General features: G+C 34.5%; 2 protein-coding genes across 2 annotated transcripts; one reads left to right on the top strand and one right to left on the bottom strand.

Annotated features, from left to right (window-relative positions):
- The first annotated feature begins 591 nt into the window (after positions 1–591).
- Positions 592–3,587, top strand: LOC141665990 (uncharacterized). Its single transcript, XM_074471976.1, has 4 exons — positions 592–2,025; positions 2,194–2,298; positions 2,590–2,762; positions 2,852–3,587. The coding sequence occupies exons 1-4, from the start codon at positions 592–594 to the stop codon at positions 3,585–3,587; spliced, it is 2,448 nt and encodes an 815-aa protein (XP_074328077.1).
- A 5,838-nt stretch (positions 3,588–9,425) lies between these two features.
- On the bottom strand, positions 9,426–9,863 carry LOC141665989 (uncharacterized). Its single transcript, XM_074471975.1, has one exon. The coding sequence runs from the start codon at positions 9,861–9,863 to the stop codon at positions 9,426–9,428; it is 438 nt and encodes a 145-aa protein (XP_074328076.1).
- Between the last annotated feature and the right edge of the window lie 9,312 nt (positions 9,864–19,175).

Raw genomic sequence — 19,175 nt, 5'->3', positions numbered from 1 at the left:
ATGAATAATACTCTGAAGTGTATGGTTGTTTATAAATGTTAGTGGTCAGTTTCAAATAATTACGAATTCACTGTCTAAAATAATTGGTATCATGTAATAGAAATATATGCTAGTTTTAGTATATAAATTAATTAGCTTTTAAGGGGCTGGTTATGTTAATTAAGTTTTTAAGGGACACGTTTAGTGTAACTATAAAAGATGTGTGATAATAAATGGATAAAATATAAAACAATAAATGTGGTGCTAATATTATAGAAATTTAGCGGTATTATAAATTTGATAATTATTTTCTTTTTATGTAGACATGACTGATCAGGATAGTAATTGGTTAAATCATCCTAAGTATAGTGAAGTATATAGGAATGGAGTACAAGATTTTGTGAGAAACTCGATGTCTAAATTTGGTGTTGGAAATGAAATGAAGTGTCCTTGTCGTCCATGTGATAATCGTCTATGGTGGTCTCAAAAGGATGTTTATGATCACCTTGTCTGCAATGGACCTCATGAGAGATTAGTACACTTTATATACGAGGTTTCAATATCGACGATGGAGCGCGAAGAAAATAACGGTTTCAGGATAATATTGATGAGATGCTGAACGCTGCCTATGGTAATGTGGTACCGAATGCAGATGCAAAAAAATTTCTACATCTTGTCGAGGAAGGAAGACAGCCATTATATCCAGGTTGTAAGAAATTTTCGCATTTAAGTTTCTTAATTAGGCTTTATAACTGGAAGTGTCTTAATGGCATAACCGAGACGGCTTTTGGTGAAATAATAGAGTTATTAAAAGAGGCTGTTCCCGAGATTAGGTTGCCTAAATCTTTTAATTCTGCTAAAACTACCATCAAGGATTTAGGTCTTAACTACGTGAAAATACATGCATGTCCGAACGACTGCATGTTATATTGGGGTGTAAATGAAAAAGAAGTTAAGTGCAGAAATTATGGTGTTTCAAGGTGGAAGGCTGTGGCACAAGGGTCAGAAAATAATAAAATTGCAGCCAAAGTTATGAGATACTTTCCACTAAAACCAAGGCTGCAACGAATGTTTTTGTGCAAAGACTTCTCTAAACTAATGAGCTGGCATGCAGTAGACCGAAAGAAGGACGGAAAGTTACGACATCCGGCTGATGGGGAAGCCTGGAAGATGATGGATGCCACATATCCCCATTTTTCTTCAGATAATCGGAATGTCAGATTAGGTGTAGCTTCTGACGGCTTTAATCCATATGGCAAGATGAGTTCCACTCGCAGTATATGGCCAATTGTTATCGTTAACTACAACCTCCCTCCCTGGTTGAACATGAAACCCGAAAATTTAATCCTCTCAACAATAACACCTGGTCCCAACGATCCCGGAAACAATATCGATGTCTACATGCAGCCGTTGATCGCGGAATTGAAAGAGTTATGGAATGTAGGGGTGGAAACTTATGATTCTTTGACGGATCAGAACTTTATGTTACATGCAAGCGTCTTGTGGACCATTAGTGACTTTCCCGGATACGCAATATTGTCGGGTTGGAGCACAAAAGGCAAATTAGCATGTCCTATATGTAATTATGAGACGTCGTCGAAGTATTTGAAACATAGCAAGAAGGTCTGCTATATGAATCATCGAAAATTCCTAGGCCCCAACCACAAGTGGAGGTCTGATAAGAGACGATTTAATGGCGATGTTGAGACTGGAGAAACTCCTACAATGCTATCTGGGAGGGAAATTGAAGTTCTGTTGGATGGTTATGTGAACACATTTGGAAAGGGAAGTAAACGGAAAGTTAGTTGCGAAACTAACCCTTGGAATAAGAGGTCAATATTTTTCGACTTACCTTATTGGAGAGACAACTTAATTCGACATAACTTGGATGTAATGCACATCGAGAAGAACATATGTGATAGTATCCTAGGCACATTGTTAAATATGGGAGGCAAGACAAAGGATCATATGAATGCTCGATTAGATTTGCAAGAATCTGGTATAAGGAAGGTCCTTCATCCTATCACCACTGCTGATGGAAAATCTGTAATTTAGGCAACAAACTTTGACCTGGCCAACAAAGAAAAGGATATATTATGTTCAGTATTCTAAAATGCAAAGCTGCCACACGGGTTTGGTTCTAATATCAGCAGATGCGTACAAGATAGGAAAATTGTGGGATACAAGAGTCATGACGCACATATTTTTATGCAGTATTTATTACAAATTGCATTCAAAAAAACATTAAAGCCTGAGGTCGCAATACCTTTAATCAGACTTGGAAATTTTTTGAGAGATATATGTGCGAAAGTGATTGAGGTAGGTGATTTAAAAAGGTTGCAGCAGGAGATTGTCGAAATACTTTGTTAGCTTGAGATGATTTTTCCGGATCCGTTCTTTGACATAATGGTTCACCTACCTGTACATTTGTGCAAGGAAATCGAATATGGTGGACCAGTCCATCAAAGATGGATGTATTCGATTGAGAGATACCTAGGAGTATTAAAATGATACATTCGCAATAAGAGTAAACCAGAGGGATTGATTGCAGAGCGGTACTTGGTAGATGAGTGTTTGACGTTCTGCTCAAGATTTCTAAATGATGGTCAGACTACGTCATCGAATCAATTTGAAATTCCTAGTGCAGAGACTGAAGGGTACTCTATCGGCTCAAGGAAGAACAAAGAAGGGAAAGATATTCACTTGTCACATGATACGTGGATCACAGCTCACCGATATGTATTATTTAACTATAATGACAAGGAGGTTGAGGACCTAATTGAGTAAGTCCTAGTTTAATATTCTACAATCAAGTAAATAAAAATTAATGCCTTTATGTATATTAACTTAGCATACTTGTCTATAATTGTAGGAAGCACCATGAATTAATGGCCAACAACGAAAATTCTAAACGGTATAAAAGGGAAAGAATACACGCTGATGAAATTTGTGAATGGTTCAAGGATGAAGTTGATAAAAAAGTCGAAGTTTCCAGGGAAGTGGCATCATTAGCAAAGGGTCCAAGACGATCAGCTAAGCAGTTTAGTGGTTATGTCGTAAATGGATTTAGGTTCCATACAAGAGAAAGAGATCATAAATGTACAACGCAAAATAGTGGAGTGTATTTGACAGCCTTGACAACTAGCTTCGCAAGTTCGAATGATCAAAATCCAATAGTTGGGGATGTAGGTTACTATGGATCGATTGAAGAGATATTTGAAGTTGACTACTGGGGTGCCTTTAATGTTGTCCTGTTTAGGTGCACCTGGTACCAAGATGATAAAGATTCATTTGGTTTTACTCGAGTTAACTTTAACCGAGTTTGTCAAAAACATGATTCTTTCGTTATGTCAACTCAAGTGCAACAGGTTTTTTATATTGAAGATCCTGTTGAAAAGAATTTTTATTATCCTGTTAAGAGGATATCATCAGAGTTTTCGAAAATAGGCGTTGGAAATACAATTGAAGACGACATGCTTGGGAAGTTTTCACATGACACTAGCTTTCGTACCATAATAGAAAATCATGAAAATGAAGTTACATGGTTCAGAAATGATGTCCCTGCGAAGGAAATTGCAAAGGAAGTTCCAGATGGAGCGAATGATTAAGTCAGGTGTTCTTTGTTATTGCTTAAGGCCTAAGTATATGGTACGAAATAAAAAACTATAATTAAACTTTAACAACAATTTAATTTGGCTTGAATTACAGACGGTGAGTATATGATAAATATTCATTTTATGCCTTAAATTCTAGAGTCTGTTTAATTTGGTTTAGTTTATTAAATGTAAGTGTTAAAGATAATATTTAGATTAAAATTAGAAATGTAAGATGAAGTAGCTGCTATACTTGGTTTGAGTTGAAATTATTGCATTTGTAATCGGCTTTGAATAATCTGTATATTGTGTGGCTTTGTTTTCTATGCATGTAGTTGGTTAACCTGTTTTATATATTTAACATGGTAGTTTTAGATCATTTTTTAAATTTACATTATTGTAGTTTTTATTTCTCTCCACCTTGTTACCTGGTAGTTTCAGATTATTGTAGTTTTTTTATATCTCTAACATGTCTTTATATTTTTATAGCATGACTGATTCAAGATATACCATCCACTTGCACCATACCGGAGATTTCAAAAGGACTAAATACACCGGTGGCTCACATGTCACATATGACACGGATGCTGACAGATTTTCATATTCTGTACTCATGGATTGGATTAAAGAAGATCTCAAGTATGATGAAATTGGGGGAGTATATGTCAAAAAAGGGAAGGGAGGTGGCTGGACATTGATAAGAGATGATAGCAACATGTTTCAGTATATTCATGAAAGTAATAGTTCAGAAGTGAATTTTTTAGTTGACTGCATTGTTGACAAAAGAATAGCCCCAATGGCGCAGATGCAGTCGTTTGTGATTGTAAGGCCAAGAGCATGTATTGTAGAGAATAATGCAGAACAGCGTAAATTTGTGACCTTGAAAGACATCACTGATGAGAAGGAACGAAGGTTAACTTCAAGAAAGAAACTACAATTTAGTTCTACTATTCCGAGTGTTGTTCCAAGTGCTACAAAAAGGGGAACAAGGTCAAAAGCTCTGCTGGAGGATGTAGAAACAGGGAAGGTGGTAGAAACAGAGATGTTGATAGAAACAGAGAAGGCGGTGGAAACAGAGAAGGCGGTGGAGACAGAGGACAATAGTGAGCTGATAGGGTTGGGAGAATATTTGAGGAGATGGGAAATACCTGCAGAAGATACAGTAGACAATGTTGGGAAGCAAGCACTGGCAAAGATTACAGTTGAAGATGAAGGATGTACCGAATATGAAATTAATCGAAACAAGAATGTTGCGGAACTTCAGAAAAAGGTTGATGAACTCAGACTAAAGCAGATGGTAGCTGACATGTTTAAAAAGAACCCTCAGCAGAAAAATAAAAAGCTAATGAGTGCTCGAAGTGGAAGTGAATCATGTTTTCCAAATCCAGAGGTCGGACCGGAAAATGATGAAGCTGACATTATCACATCAAAGGTAGAAATTATTGTTTTATTTCTAATTCTTCTAGCATCGTATAATTTATTATAGTCACCCGCTCATTAGCTGACTTCTACATTTTTAGAGATAAAAAAAGGTGCATATACCTGAGGTCGGAGCTGGCCCAAGAACTCGTTCCCGCGCTAATAAAATTGCAAATGTTCCTGAGAAGAACGTAGTTGGTGGTTCAGTTGCTGCTGAGGTATTATTATTTTTTTGTCTTTAGTTTTTTAAAAACATTGTATTAAATCTTGATTCCAAGACTGCAATATTGTAGGTTAATTATTTTAGGAAAATAATTGGGAAAAATAAAAAAAATAGAAAAATATTGCTAAGTAGTTGAAATATTTATATACACGTGGTAATTTCTCTTTAGGAAAATGAAGAATCACCAGTTCCTCTTGGAGAAAAGCTGAGGCAGCTGAAAACTGCAACTCCTGGTTCAATGGAAGCATACAACATTCTCAGAAAACGTCAAAAAGCTCAAGTGGAAATTGAGACTAGCCAGTCACAATCCCAGCCAGAGAATTTGCAAACACAAACTACTGGTTTTCTTCTTACATATCAATTTCTGTTTTAATTTTACACCAAGGACATTAGATTTATGTATCGTTTGGTTGGACAGATGCGCCTCAAGAGTTGACTGAGAAAAAAAGGAAGAGGGTAAAGACAAGAATGGATCATGTCCATACAAGAAAGGAGAAAAAAGTGATTACAGTGAACAACAAGTTCCAACCTATATCAACTGATGACAAGTTATTATCTGAGTTCAGCCACTTTCTAGGGACAATGGTAAGGGATTATGTCTCACTAACTTGTGTTAGTTGGACTAAAGTTCCTAACAAAGAACTCATGTGGGAGTATATCAAGGTAATTTTGTATAATCATTTGTTGTATTTTTGAAGTAGTTCATAAATGTTAATTTGTAAGAATTTAATTTAAGAATCGTATATTTTCCTTAGGATAAATACGTTGTTCCTGAACATTGTAAGAAGTGGGTATTTAGAGGAATGGCTGACCAGTTTAGGACGTACAAAAGTCGCGTCAAGGCTACCCATTACACTGCTTATGCATCAGATGAAAAGAGATTGAAAAATAGGCCTAGGGAAATTCCTCTTGCTGACTTCAAGATACTTTTAAATTATTGGGCTGATGAGAAAGTGCAGGTAATAATATTGTTGTTAATAATGTCGGTTAAATTATTTGACTGATCAACCAACAGTCATTGTTAATGCAGTATGCTTTTAATCATTTTTTGTAGGAAAAGGCTGAAAAAAATAGAAAAGCGCGAAGCAAGGTTGAAGACACACATACTACCGGTCCTAGGAGTTTCGCCCAAATTCGAAACAAAATGATAATAAAATGCTATAACATGTATTTTATTTTGTAATTCCGGTATGCTTTTACATTATCTATGTCATTATTTATGCAAGGTACTTGAAAAGGAGGCGGTGGAACCTCCGAATCCGGTTGATTCTGAGAATACTGATGAGGAACCTCCAGCGCCGATATCTGATGCTCACCTTTTTATAGAAACCCGCAAACGGAACCCCAAGCGTGAGTACAAGGTCCCCGCTGAGGCGGTTTTGAAAAAAATTGTAAGTAAAAATTTTAATTTTGGTTAAGCCCTTTGAAATGTGGATATATATTGGTCTGGTGACTAATTAACGTTATTGCAACATAATTGGGGTGGGATTATACTACATGTATTTAAATATAAATAAATAAAAAGGTTATGTAAGTAAAGTGCATGTTTGTGAATTGTTGTGGTAAAAAAATTTATTTAAGCGATTAAGGCACTGAATTGTTGGTTAATATTCGACTGCTTGGCCGTAATATTTTGAACTGACTTGTTGGTTAAGGCACTGAATTGTTGGTTAAGGCACTGAGTTTCACATTTGCTTGGTTGTAATATTTGCATAAACGTGACTGGGGCAATGATACTTAGATTTAAAAGTTTATGTGCACAGGATGACATTGGCAAGATTCTCAAAATCGGAGGAGATGTTGAAGCTGCGAATAAGCTTGTTTATGGTAGTAAGGAACACGGCCCGTCCTTTCTTGTTGGCAGGGTTTGTAAGAAAAAAGATGTTAAGGGAAAGTCTTCTGCTTCAGCTGTTCAGGATGACCAGTACGAGGCGCAGCTTACAGCAAAGATCCGTGCTCAGTTAGAAAGAGAGATGGAAGAGAAATTTGACAGAAAAATTCAAGAGACAATGAGAAAGTTAGCGGAGAAGAATCCAGAACTGAAAGTCTTTGACGAGGGCAACTCCAGTGGAAACGGTACTAACACAGGAGATGGCGACTCTGGTGGAAATGATGAATCTGGTGGAAATGAGGGCGACTCCAGTGGTAATCATGATTATGGCGACTCTAGTGGAGAAGATGACAATACTGATGTTTGATCAACATGTTTCTTAAGCAAACTCTGTTTAATTTAAGTAAACACGTAATCTTCTGGGAACTTTATGCATATTAGTAACTAGTTGGTGCTCGTGGCGGTTAGACTTTTTATCTGGATTAGTTAAACTAGTACTTGGAATTTGGTTATTTTTGTTTGTTGGGAGCTGGAACTTTAAATTTGTTGGATTGTCGGACTTGTGCTTTTGCCAACAGTTATCAAGTTCAGTTAGTATGCATTTAGGTTTTAATCTTGCAAGTTGTTTTATATTTTGTTTACATCTTGAAAATTAACAAAACCAATTGATATTTTAATGTTGGCTAAAACAGGAAAAAATGTTACAATAAATATAAAAGTGTAACAACAGAGACCAGGATGTTTATAAAGAAAGTGTTACAATAAGCTCTAAAAATGTTACCAAAAGAATATAATTGTTTTACCATATAGTGTTACAATAGAAAAAATGGTGTTACAAAAGAGTTTAATGCAACATTTTTATTGGTGTTACTAAAGGTTCAGGGGTGTTGCAACAGAACTGTGGTTACACATGAATAGTGTTACCATAGAAACGTAATGTGTAACCATATGGGGTCTATAGTTACATCTTTATGTGTGTTACCACAGGTTCCAAAAGTGTTATCTTAGACCCCTATTGTAGCACGAGCAAATCCAACACCACTAAAATTTCAAAAAGTGTAACCATTGCCCTATTTTTTGCTTTAAGTAACACTTTTTGGCCATTTTTACACTTTTTTTGGGGTGTTGCTAGAGGTCATATATGGTGTAGTGTTTGTGAAACAGTCCTGTCTTTGCTCGAACTAACCCACATGTATGATCTCTGGATAAAATTTTAATGCATGTAGCATTGTTGTCATAAAAAAGAGTTGCGTCTACTATGATCTTCAATGTGTGTTGTTGAGGCTTCACCCATATTTCTGCTTCGTCTCCATGTACTGCAGGATGGAGAGGGACCTTGTAGAATCTATTTTGGGTCGTCTTCCATTGTGAAAGATATTTTGTAGTAGCTGCAACCACTTTACCTGGCGTCGAATATTTTTGATTCCAAAACACGTTATTTCTGGAATACCAAATTATCCAATAAAGCATAATCATTTTTTTCATGTTCTCCAGTGTCTCTTGCAACAAGCAACGTTCAAACCAATCTGTGAACTCTCAACTCTGATCAAAACTCACAATATGTTGGAGAATTTTCCAATATTTAACTGCAAAAGGGCATTGAATAAATATATGAGTTGTAGTTTCAACTTCAGTCTTATAAACCTCACACAAAGCATTAATTTGAACTCGTTTCTGTTATAACTGTGTTTATGTGGGTAACCAATATGCCAAAGCCCTCCACATTAAACTAAGAGCCTTTTGAGGCGCCTTAATTTGCCAAATTGACTTCCAGATGTTGTTAGTGTCTTGACTCTCCCCCTTCTCCTTTTTGAAATTGCAACAATATATCTGTAGACACTTTTAACAGTATATTTTCCAGTAATCTCCCACTCCCATTGTAGCATATCCTGTCCAAATTCTCCTCAATATGAGTTGCTCTGATGCACTCTTGATCTCTGTTGTTGAAGATAGCTGATATGACTTCCCAGTCCCAAGCTCGTGTACTTGTGCTCATTAAGGAAACAACTTTTTGGTTATCAATAAAGAGAGGTATGGTCGTAATGCAAACATAATTTTCATTCTCCAACCATGGTTGCCCAATAATTGTAATATCATTTTCCGTTCATATCCTCCACCTTGATTCATCTAAGGTTACACTTTTTGCTTTCATCACACTTTGCCAAATAAAGCTCGGGTTGCTTCCCAGTTTAGCATCCAAAAAGCACGTGTCTTTGAAGTACCCGGCCTTATAAATTCGTGCAGTCAAGCTAGTGGATTTGCGATTAATCTCCAACATTTTTTCCCTAACATTGCCATGTTGAAATCTCGAAAGTTCCGGAAACCTAAGCCTCTAGAATGCTTATATTTAGTCATACGATCACAGGCCATCCAGTTAATTTTAGAGATGTTCTACTGTGTTGTATTCCACCAAAAAAATGCTAACACCTTCTGAATTTCTTTTGTAATATCCATAGGCAATAGGGAACACATCCATAGCAAATACTTGTAATGACTGAGCTGATGTTTTAATCAGAACCTCCTTGGCCAGTCTAGATAACTTCATTGGCTTCCAACTCTGAATTCTAGCTTTTACACGGTCCTTCAGATAGCCCAAAATCACTGATTTCTTCCTACCTAGGATATTAGGGAGTCCCAAATATGTACTAGATTCATCTGCTTCCTGCATGCCAAGTTGTTGACATATTGCACGTCTATTATACTGAATGTCGTTGCCACTAAAAAAGAATGAAGATTTGTCTTTATTAATTTTTTGGCCTGATGCAGTTTCATAAACCTCCAGTAATTCTAAAACTTTCCCTGTTTCATTCATGCCCATTTTACAGTACAGATAGTTGTCATCCGCGAACATCATATGAGAGATAACCAGAGCTTTCTTGTAGATTCTAATTCCCTGTAGCCACTTTATTTTTTCGTATTTGTGAATCAATGCAGATAATGTGGGGCCCTCCAAACCCGGGTCAGAAGTTTGGGGTCCACACACACACCTTATTTATAACCTGCTTATAACAATAATAAAGATAATAATAATAATATGCAGTGACCCTACTTACCAACTACCTTGGATCGCAATAGGTTAAAGTATGCACACAAGCCAAACACACTAATATATTATATACCGATCAAATCTCAACCATTCAAACTCAAACTGAGTATTAAACATTAATACAAACTTTTACAAACTTAAATTATTCCAAAAGAAGCCTACTAGCTCAGCTTCCTCAACCTGAACCCCTAGCTCTCGCGCTGGACTGGGGATCCTCGCTACCAACTGGTTCCTTTTTAACTGGAAAGAATATAAATAACATCGCACAAATGAGCTAACTAGCTCAGCAAGTCACAATGACAAAACTGAGAATAATGATCATCAGGTAAATATGGTTATGATATCAAGTGAACAATGGATTATGACTTAGAATTGGATATTATACTTTTATTTTAAAAACCAAGGTTAGGCTGCTGATCAGTCACGCACTAACCCCGAGCAAAGCACACAACATTGCTCTAACTACTGGATCCAAGGCACACATTGGCCTAACTTGACCATTATATGGTCTGACCACGAATCTGGTCCACATTTTTATAAAAACAATCCAATTCTAACATAATAACAGAATAAGCAATAATAAACAATAAACAGAATCATTAACAACATTGGATGTTCCATAATAAAATGGTTTCAGTGTTCATAAGGATTAATATGGCATTTTCAAAGCTTAGATGTTGGGTAATGAAAGAATTGGATAACAAAGGAATCAGTGTTTCAAGGTTTCAAGTATTTTGCCTTTCAAAACATAGGATACAATGGTTTGAGTGTGTGGATAATTCGATTCAGTGTTCGGTATTTAGTTTGTATGTATTTGTGGAGTAGTATCATATATTTGTGATTCGTGTTTGGGTATACAACAATCAATGGTCTAGAAAGAATCAGGTTTACGGCTCAAGATCAAAACTGGAATCAGGGTTTAGGTTTCAGTGCTTCAAAGCACTTGTAATATCATCAAGACTACCAAGTATTACAATATCTCGAGAAAGTTCAGAACACTTGCCTGGTATTAGCTTACTACACTGCACTCGCTTCCAATCTCAACCGTCTTACTCCTCAACTACCTGTTTCCCTTTCCTACGTCTTGCCTCTTCTGCTCACATATCATAAGCATCTATCAATATTCAACTCATATGATTATATTCAACATATACTTATATCTACCCTTCATTTCACCCAAATCCGATTAACGGATTGAAAGTTACGCAATAAACAAGTACTCATCGAATATACAGACCGACAGTCAACCAACAAGTCACATATAACACATAATACGTCACATAATCAATGACATATCATTTATAAATAAGTTTCGGGTCATAAATAGGCTTTCTGGTAATTAAAATGATTTTTAAAATATTTTTCGGAATTAAAACGGGTCGTTGGATCAATTTTGAAGTAATAAACAGGGTTCGGTTGGCCAATTCTGGCTCCGAAACAATTTTATAATAATCATCGAGCCTTGGAAATAATTTAAAATAATATTTTAAAGCTCGAAACTATTTTTCGGAATTTTTAAATCATTTTTAAATAATTAAATCTAATTAAATAATTAATTAAAATCAATTAATAATTAATTAAATCAATTAATCAATTAATTTTCGAATTAATTGACCAATTAATCAATTAAAAATTAACTGAAATTAATTAACTAATTAATTCAGATTTATTTTTGAATTAAAAATAATTTTCGGAATTAAAATAATAATTTTTAGAATTTTCAGAAATTAAAAACGAATTTTTATAATAAAAATAAATAGAAAATATGATTTTTAAATAAATTGTAAACAGGATTCCTAAATTTGCAAGTTTTGGAAACCTGGGGGACCAAACTGTATCGTTTTCAAAACTATAGGTACTAAACTGTAATTTTCCAGGGGGGTCGCCGGAAAATAATCGGGGGTGGCCGGAGAACTCGCCTCCGGCATCCTCCCACCACCATCACCTCCAGATTTACTCTACACAACACCAGGAACTTGTTCATGCAATCAAATCATTCAAATAGCCCCAGACTTGGCCGGAAATTGGCCAAGAACATCGCCGGTTTCAGGCGAACATTGGAAATTTTAAAAACACAACTCCCTTCGATTCAGACATCCTCTGTTAATGAGCTATATATCAATCGATTGCCAATTTCATAAGGAACACAACCCACTATAATTCAACACCAACCCCTAAATCAAAAACCCCCAAATTTCAATTGAAAACATTCATACGGGTTATAAACCCTAATTTTAAAATTCGAAAATCAAACTCAAATTTGAACATGTTATTGAACTCCAAATCAGACGTATAATATATCAAAATCATCAGGAAAACAAGCTCTACAACATGCAATCATCAAATCATACAAACAATCATCCGAACAAAAATTTATATTTTTAATAAAATTAATTCGAAAATAAATAAAAATATAGAAAATAAACCTTGATTTCTGCAGTAAAACGAAGCTCAGAATCTGATAGAACACTTCAAATCCTTTGGATTGAGTACTCGAGCTTTGAAAACAGAGATCGGTAATGCCTTCGTTTTGCTGTTTGATTCTTAGAACAGTTTATGAAACTAGGGTTTTTCTCTGAAAATTATATAATTATCTGTCTATAAATGATTTTGATACGAAATAAAATACGGGAAAAGGTTATTTATATTTACGAAAAATTAGTATCCCGTTGGATCATTCCGGATATAAAATGGTACGTTTATTTATAAAAATTGATCCAAACGGTATCGGTTTTCGGGATAATTATCCAAATCAGTACAATTTGTACTGCGGTCTTGTTCTCAGCGCCTGGTTACACGTATTACGAGGTGATAATTGTGATAGTTTAATAAAAAGCTCCCGTTTATCGAAAATACGATTTTATTGATTTACCGAAACGAATATTGTATCGAAAATGTTGCGTCGGGACCCGCGCAGGACAAACCGTACGCCGGATCGAAAAAGTCAAAACATGGAAAATGCTCGGAATATTGCAATTAGGTTAGGAAGAAGTTCTCGGAAGAGTTTCGGGTTCCAAAAACGTAACAACGGGTGACGTCGGTTGGTTCCCGTTTTTATAAAATAGATTTTAAATACCCGGAAAGAGATTTTATAAATTTCATATGATTCTTATAAATTCATAAATCAACATAAAAATAATTAGGAAGATATGACAATTATCTATATTTTATTTTGGACATATAAAAATTAAAATACTCAATTAATATTATTTTTGAATATCCAAATACAGATAACACTTAACAATTAATTCACAGAATAGATACTGAACACATATAATAATTATTTAATAGCAAAATAATTACACGATATATCCCGGATATTACAGATAAGCTTTTTGCACAAATAATAAACAGATAAAGGAACAGGGGGTCTACTTGTCGAATACCCCGGCTAGGCACAATAAGTCCTATGACATGTGCTCCATGAATAATATTATACGAAACCAACACAACACATTGCATAATCAAATATTTCCGCCACTAAGCAAATCCCATTTTAAGTAAAATACCTCTCAAAAAATTTCATTCAACCTGATCATATGCTTTGCACATATCTAGTTTAAGTTCCATATACCCTTATTTCCCAAACTTCTTGCATTCCAGATAATGTATCACCTCAAAGCTAACCATAATGTTATCCGAAATTAACTGCCCAGGTAAAAAAGCACTCTGAGAGCTTGATATGACTGAGTCTAGGACTATTTTTAGTCGATTTGCAAGCACTTTGGTTACTATTTTTCATCATCACGTTGCACAAAACTATCGCTCTTAACTCTGTCAAGCTTGATGGATTCTTTTCCTTCGGTATGAGCACAATGTTTGTTTTATTTAACTCTTTCATCATCTCTCTTGTAGTAAAGAAGTGTTTCACTAGCTGTATGACATCTTGGCCTACAATGTTCCAAGGTTTCTGAAAGAAGACCGGGGTCATGCCATCTGGCCCCAGAGCCTTGTCTGGATGTATTTGAAATGCAACAAAACGAACTTCCTCATCTGATACTGGGTTCAGTAGCTTCACATTTTACTCTTCAGTAATCATTTTTGGAATACAATCTAGTACATTATCTTCATGCGTGTTAGTTGTTGTGAACAGTTGCTGGTAGTGGCTTTTGATGAGTTCATGTAATCCATTCTCTCAATCGAACCACTGCCCTTCCTAATTTTTCAATCTCTGAATCATATTTGTGCATCTAGAATTATTACAAGAAGCGTGAAAAAACTTCGTGTTCTTGTCACCAGCATGGAGCCATAATTATTTAGAACGTTGTCTCCAAAATATCTCCTTTTGATCTAACACTAAAACAGTCGCTTCTTTGCATTCATGTATTTCTCCATTGATTTCTGATCTCTTCCATTTCTTGTCAGCTTCAATCTCTGCTTGCATTCCTTTATTATTTTGTTAAAGCATATCCTGATTTCCTTTCCCCAATAATGTAGGTTTTGAGCACATTTATTTATTTTACACAACACACTATCCTCAGATTCTTCCTCACAACACTCTCTCACCATTTGGCCACACGTTGGTTCAGTGAGCCATGCGTTTTCAAATTTAAAAGTGAAAGCTTTTTTACCCAAATTTTCACCTATGGGTTCATCAAAAAGGGGTTGTGGTTAGATGGTAACCCCTCTAGGTTATAGACTTTAGTCATTGGGATATTATTCAACCATGCTACATTTTCCAACATCCTGTCTAATCTTATATTAATCCATTGGTCCATGTTTCTCCCTCTTTCCCACGTGAACTGGTGTCCCACAAAGTCTAGATCGTGTAATTTCGCGTCTCTTAAACATTCATTAAAACCTTCAACAATCCATTGAGGATAAGCATCCCCCCCTCTTTTATCTTGTTGTGAGGTAACATTGTTAAAATCCCCAACTAAATACCATGGTAAGTCTCCATAAATCCTTGCCTTCCATTTTCACAGTCACGTCAATATGACTCTTAGACATACTCATAAGGTTAACCTCCTCGGCATTTTTCCACAACAAAGTTATTCCTCCACTCTTTCCTATGGATCAACAATAATCAATCCTTTGAATCCTAATCTATCACAAAGTTCTTCCATTTTCTTACGCCTGGTAATGGTTTCACAAAAAAAAATACATTTTGGTTGTTCATTCTGAATTACATCTTGAAGGAACTGATTTTTTTCAGGTGCACCCGATACCCGGCAGTTTCAAGCTAAATAATTCATAATGAGCAGCGGGCCTGCATTGCAGCACCCGCCAACAACTCATTTTTTAAATTACTTGAGTTCTCATCAACTACGTCCATGTTTATTTCTTCCTCTGTTTTCTTTTTTTCTTCTGTGATTTGTTCCAGACCCAATCTACGTCTCTTTGGGTCCACTTTGATAATTTTTTGTGAGTCCATCCCATTATATATTCCCTCCACCTGATTTTTAAAATTTTATTATTTCCAGCATTAGTAACAATTTGCTTTGTTGTACCTCCTATATATCCTCCTTTACTGACCCCAAACTTATCTCATTTATTTCCTCCCGTAATTTCAGTACTTTCAAACACAACCATATCCAATCCAATCCCCTGTTTTGTGCTGGTTTGTTGAGATTTTGCACTAGTTACGGATTCCATCTTCTATGAGCTAGCACCACCATCACCACCGGAATTTGTTGCTTGAAACGAAGCTGGATTTCTCAGCCACCTTGATCCCATTGTATGTGATTTTCTCCTCAGTTCTGCAAGTAGCCAGGACCCATAAGCCTTCTCAATATTCTCTACTGGTATTTCAAATAGTTATTCATATAATTTATCCCCATGACCAACCATACCACATATAAAACAAAACTTAGGGATTGTCTCGTATTTAAAATTAACCCAACCCCAATTTTTTTCCGATTTCTTGAGTTTCATACTTCTTTTGATGGTGATCTCTAGAGGCAATGAGACACGCACTCGCAAATACTCTCGTCAAACACTGATGAAGTTGTTCGTGTCACTTTCGATAAACTTGTCGATATAGTTTCCCACATCAGTAACAACCCGTAAGGACATTAACCCAGCGCTCATACCATGCAATTGGACCATATGTCAAGCTTGTTAATCGCCATTATTCTAGGATTGTCCCCTTCCCTTAGCCTTTCTAGAACCATATGAAACCTACCAAAAGTCCATGGGCTACCTTCCAATACTCTTTTAATATCAACCTCATGATAGAACGGAAACAAGAACTTGTTACTCTCAAGTTGTTTTACATACAACCCTCTTCCTGGTCTCCACAAATATGCCATTTTATGATGCATAGCTTGAAATTTTTTGGGAGAATCCGTGAGAAATCGTCCAACCAGATACCACCCAATGTCAATTTCGCTTAGGTCATCAGAAGTTTCTTCATAGCTCAGTCCTCCACGTTCCTCTTCATCGATACTGACCATTGCAAATGGTTCCACCATCTCATGAAGAGATTTGTCTCCTCTCGCCATAATGATACACAAGACCAAACAAGACTAAACTGAAACAAAGATAACAAATACTGTAACGTGACTAGTGGGATTCACTTAACAAGAACTAACCATGTTAAATGACAAGACAGAGTTTTTAACCTAACCTAACACACCTGGAAACAAAGCTTGAACTGTGCCTTTTACTAAATTAATTTTTTTAAGAACCTTAAAAAACACAAACTCCAGTTACATAGCACTGAGAATTAGTAAAAATACATCTCATAAATTTAAATAAATGAAATTTTGATGACATAAAGTTCATCAACGAATTGTCTTACTTTTTTTCTTTTCATGCATACTGTTAAAGTTGGCTTTGATAATTTAAGTGGTGAGAGTTTATTTTTTGGTAGAGTTCGATTCTCGCTCACCCCGTGAATTTTGAGATTAGATACTTATTGTATGGTATATAAGCCTTACTAAAAAAATCAAAACTATATTATTATAACGAAAAAATTTGAAGTTTGTTTATAGGGATATGCATCGGGTCAATTCAGGGTCGGGAAGTGTTATCACCGCACCGAACCCTGAGCAAGGATTCTTTTCCTATCCACTCCCCGCCCGAACGGTAATTCCCGCGGGATTCGGCAAATAATTTAAAATAATAATTATATATTTTGTAATAAGTTTTTATGATTAAAAACAATCTACTAATTCGTATTATATAAAAATATTGATATTATCTCAATTTTTTAACATTAAATCATATTGAAATTAATTTATAATATAAAGAAATGACAGATTAAAAATTAAAAATATATATTATATTATATTATAAAAAATGATCAAGAAAAGTATAGATTACTTATATATATATACACATACACACATAATCGGGGTCGTGGAGACACTAATTTTAGACTTCGACGCGATCCCCGAAGTTTTTATAAAAAAATCTTGTTCCCCGCCCCCAAAGAATTTCCTGAATCCCCGACCAGAACAGGGCGGGGATCGTATCGGGGTCAGGCAAGGCGAGATTAATGCACATCCCTATTTGTTTGATTAAGACTAAAAAATGAAGAGTGAAAAAAAATGAATATATTCATTACTAATTCGGCTCACTCCTCAATTGTTAACACTTAGGTTGATTAAGTGGATTTTATATACGTGAGGTGAGTGAAATAAATTGGAATATCATTGATTAAATTAATAAGAGTGCAAGACATGTTAAAAATAATAAAAAATGACATGATTGCTTAAAACATAATAATAAATGAGGTACATTCAGAAAAGTATCATGATAAAAACTAAATTAGCCAATATAAGGGTGTAAATTATTGTCTAATTTAATAAAACTTTTAGTACTAAATTTCTTACTTTAGAAATATACTTAATAACAAATAATGAAATGTACTATATTTAATACATTATTATACTAAATAAAATTTAAATATTTTATTTTTCAAAGTCAGTGTACGACTAATCCAAATCATTGTTAAAAAACTCGACCGTCTTAGCTAAGATATCGACTAAGTACACATAATCAAACTTATTCACAAGATAATTTTTCATTAGTAGAATAAAACCCGCTTTTGAGTCTAACTCGAGTCAAACTCTGTTCTACTCGGATCAAAAATTAAAAAGTCTAAAAATTAATAAATGGTAAAATACTATTGAACTAATATAATTATTTAATTATTTAAGAGTATTACAAAATTTACTCATTCACCTCATTATCTAATCTATAAATGCCCGATTTCATTAAAAATTAAAGATTTTCACATTCATAATGAATTATAATTAATATTTTTTCGTTATCTGGGATATGTATAATAATGATAAGAATAAGAGTAATATATATTGTTCTACTTGGTTTCATCTTTAAAGTAATATATAATTTTTATATTATACATATCTATACTAATAAATTACTTTTAAAATTTAACTTTTTAATATATTTGATTTTTAATCCGAATACTTATTCCAAAAACTCCCGAATTAAACTGAATACCTTTTATTCGGTAAACTCAATAAGTTAAAATTAATTAAACTGAATTATGATTTTTTTAAAATAAATCCAAATAAAGTATTAAGAAATATTTAATGTTATAAAAAATATAAATCATGACAATTAACAAAATAATTTATATGTGTGTTTTTTTTGCTTAAAAGATAAGTAAATCAATATATATAAAAGAAAAAATATTACAAGAAGTGTTATTTCATGAATTATAATATAAAATTAAAATTTTACTTTTTAGCGACACACACATATTAAGAGTTTGATTAAAAATATAAAAGACATAATAGCATAGTGGTACTGTAGTGCGAGAACTAATGGTTAGACTTTGGTTCGATTCCCACAAACATCAGATTTTAATTACAGTCAATATAGGGACAAATCTATCATTTCACTGAGAATAAAAAGTCTCACTATTTTTATCCACATGTTCTTCTATTATATATATATATATATAATAGATAGATAGATCGATAGAAGTAATAGATAAATAGGTAGAAATAATAGATAGATAGACGGGAAAATAAGAAATAATGTGAACGTTTATTTTGTTGGCCTTGTTTGTCAAACAGGTTAAAGTAAAAACTAGTATAATAGCATGTGCGAGGCACGGACCATTCTCTATTAGTCATCAAAATATATGTCGACTGTCATTTTGGATGT

This window comes from Apium graveolens, chromosome 6, assembly GCF_009905375.1.
Source record: "Apium graveolens cultivar Ventura chromosome 6, ASM990537v1, whole genome shotgun sequence".
Taxonomy (NCBI): domain Eukaryota; kingdom Viridiplantae; phylum Streptophyta; class Magnoliopsida; order Apiales; family Apiaceae; genus Apium; species Apium graveolens.
This window is presented reverse-complemented; position numbering and strand designations above follow the sequence as displayed.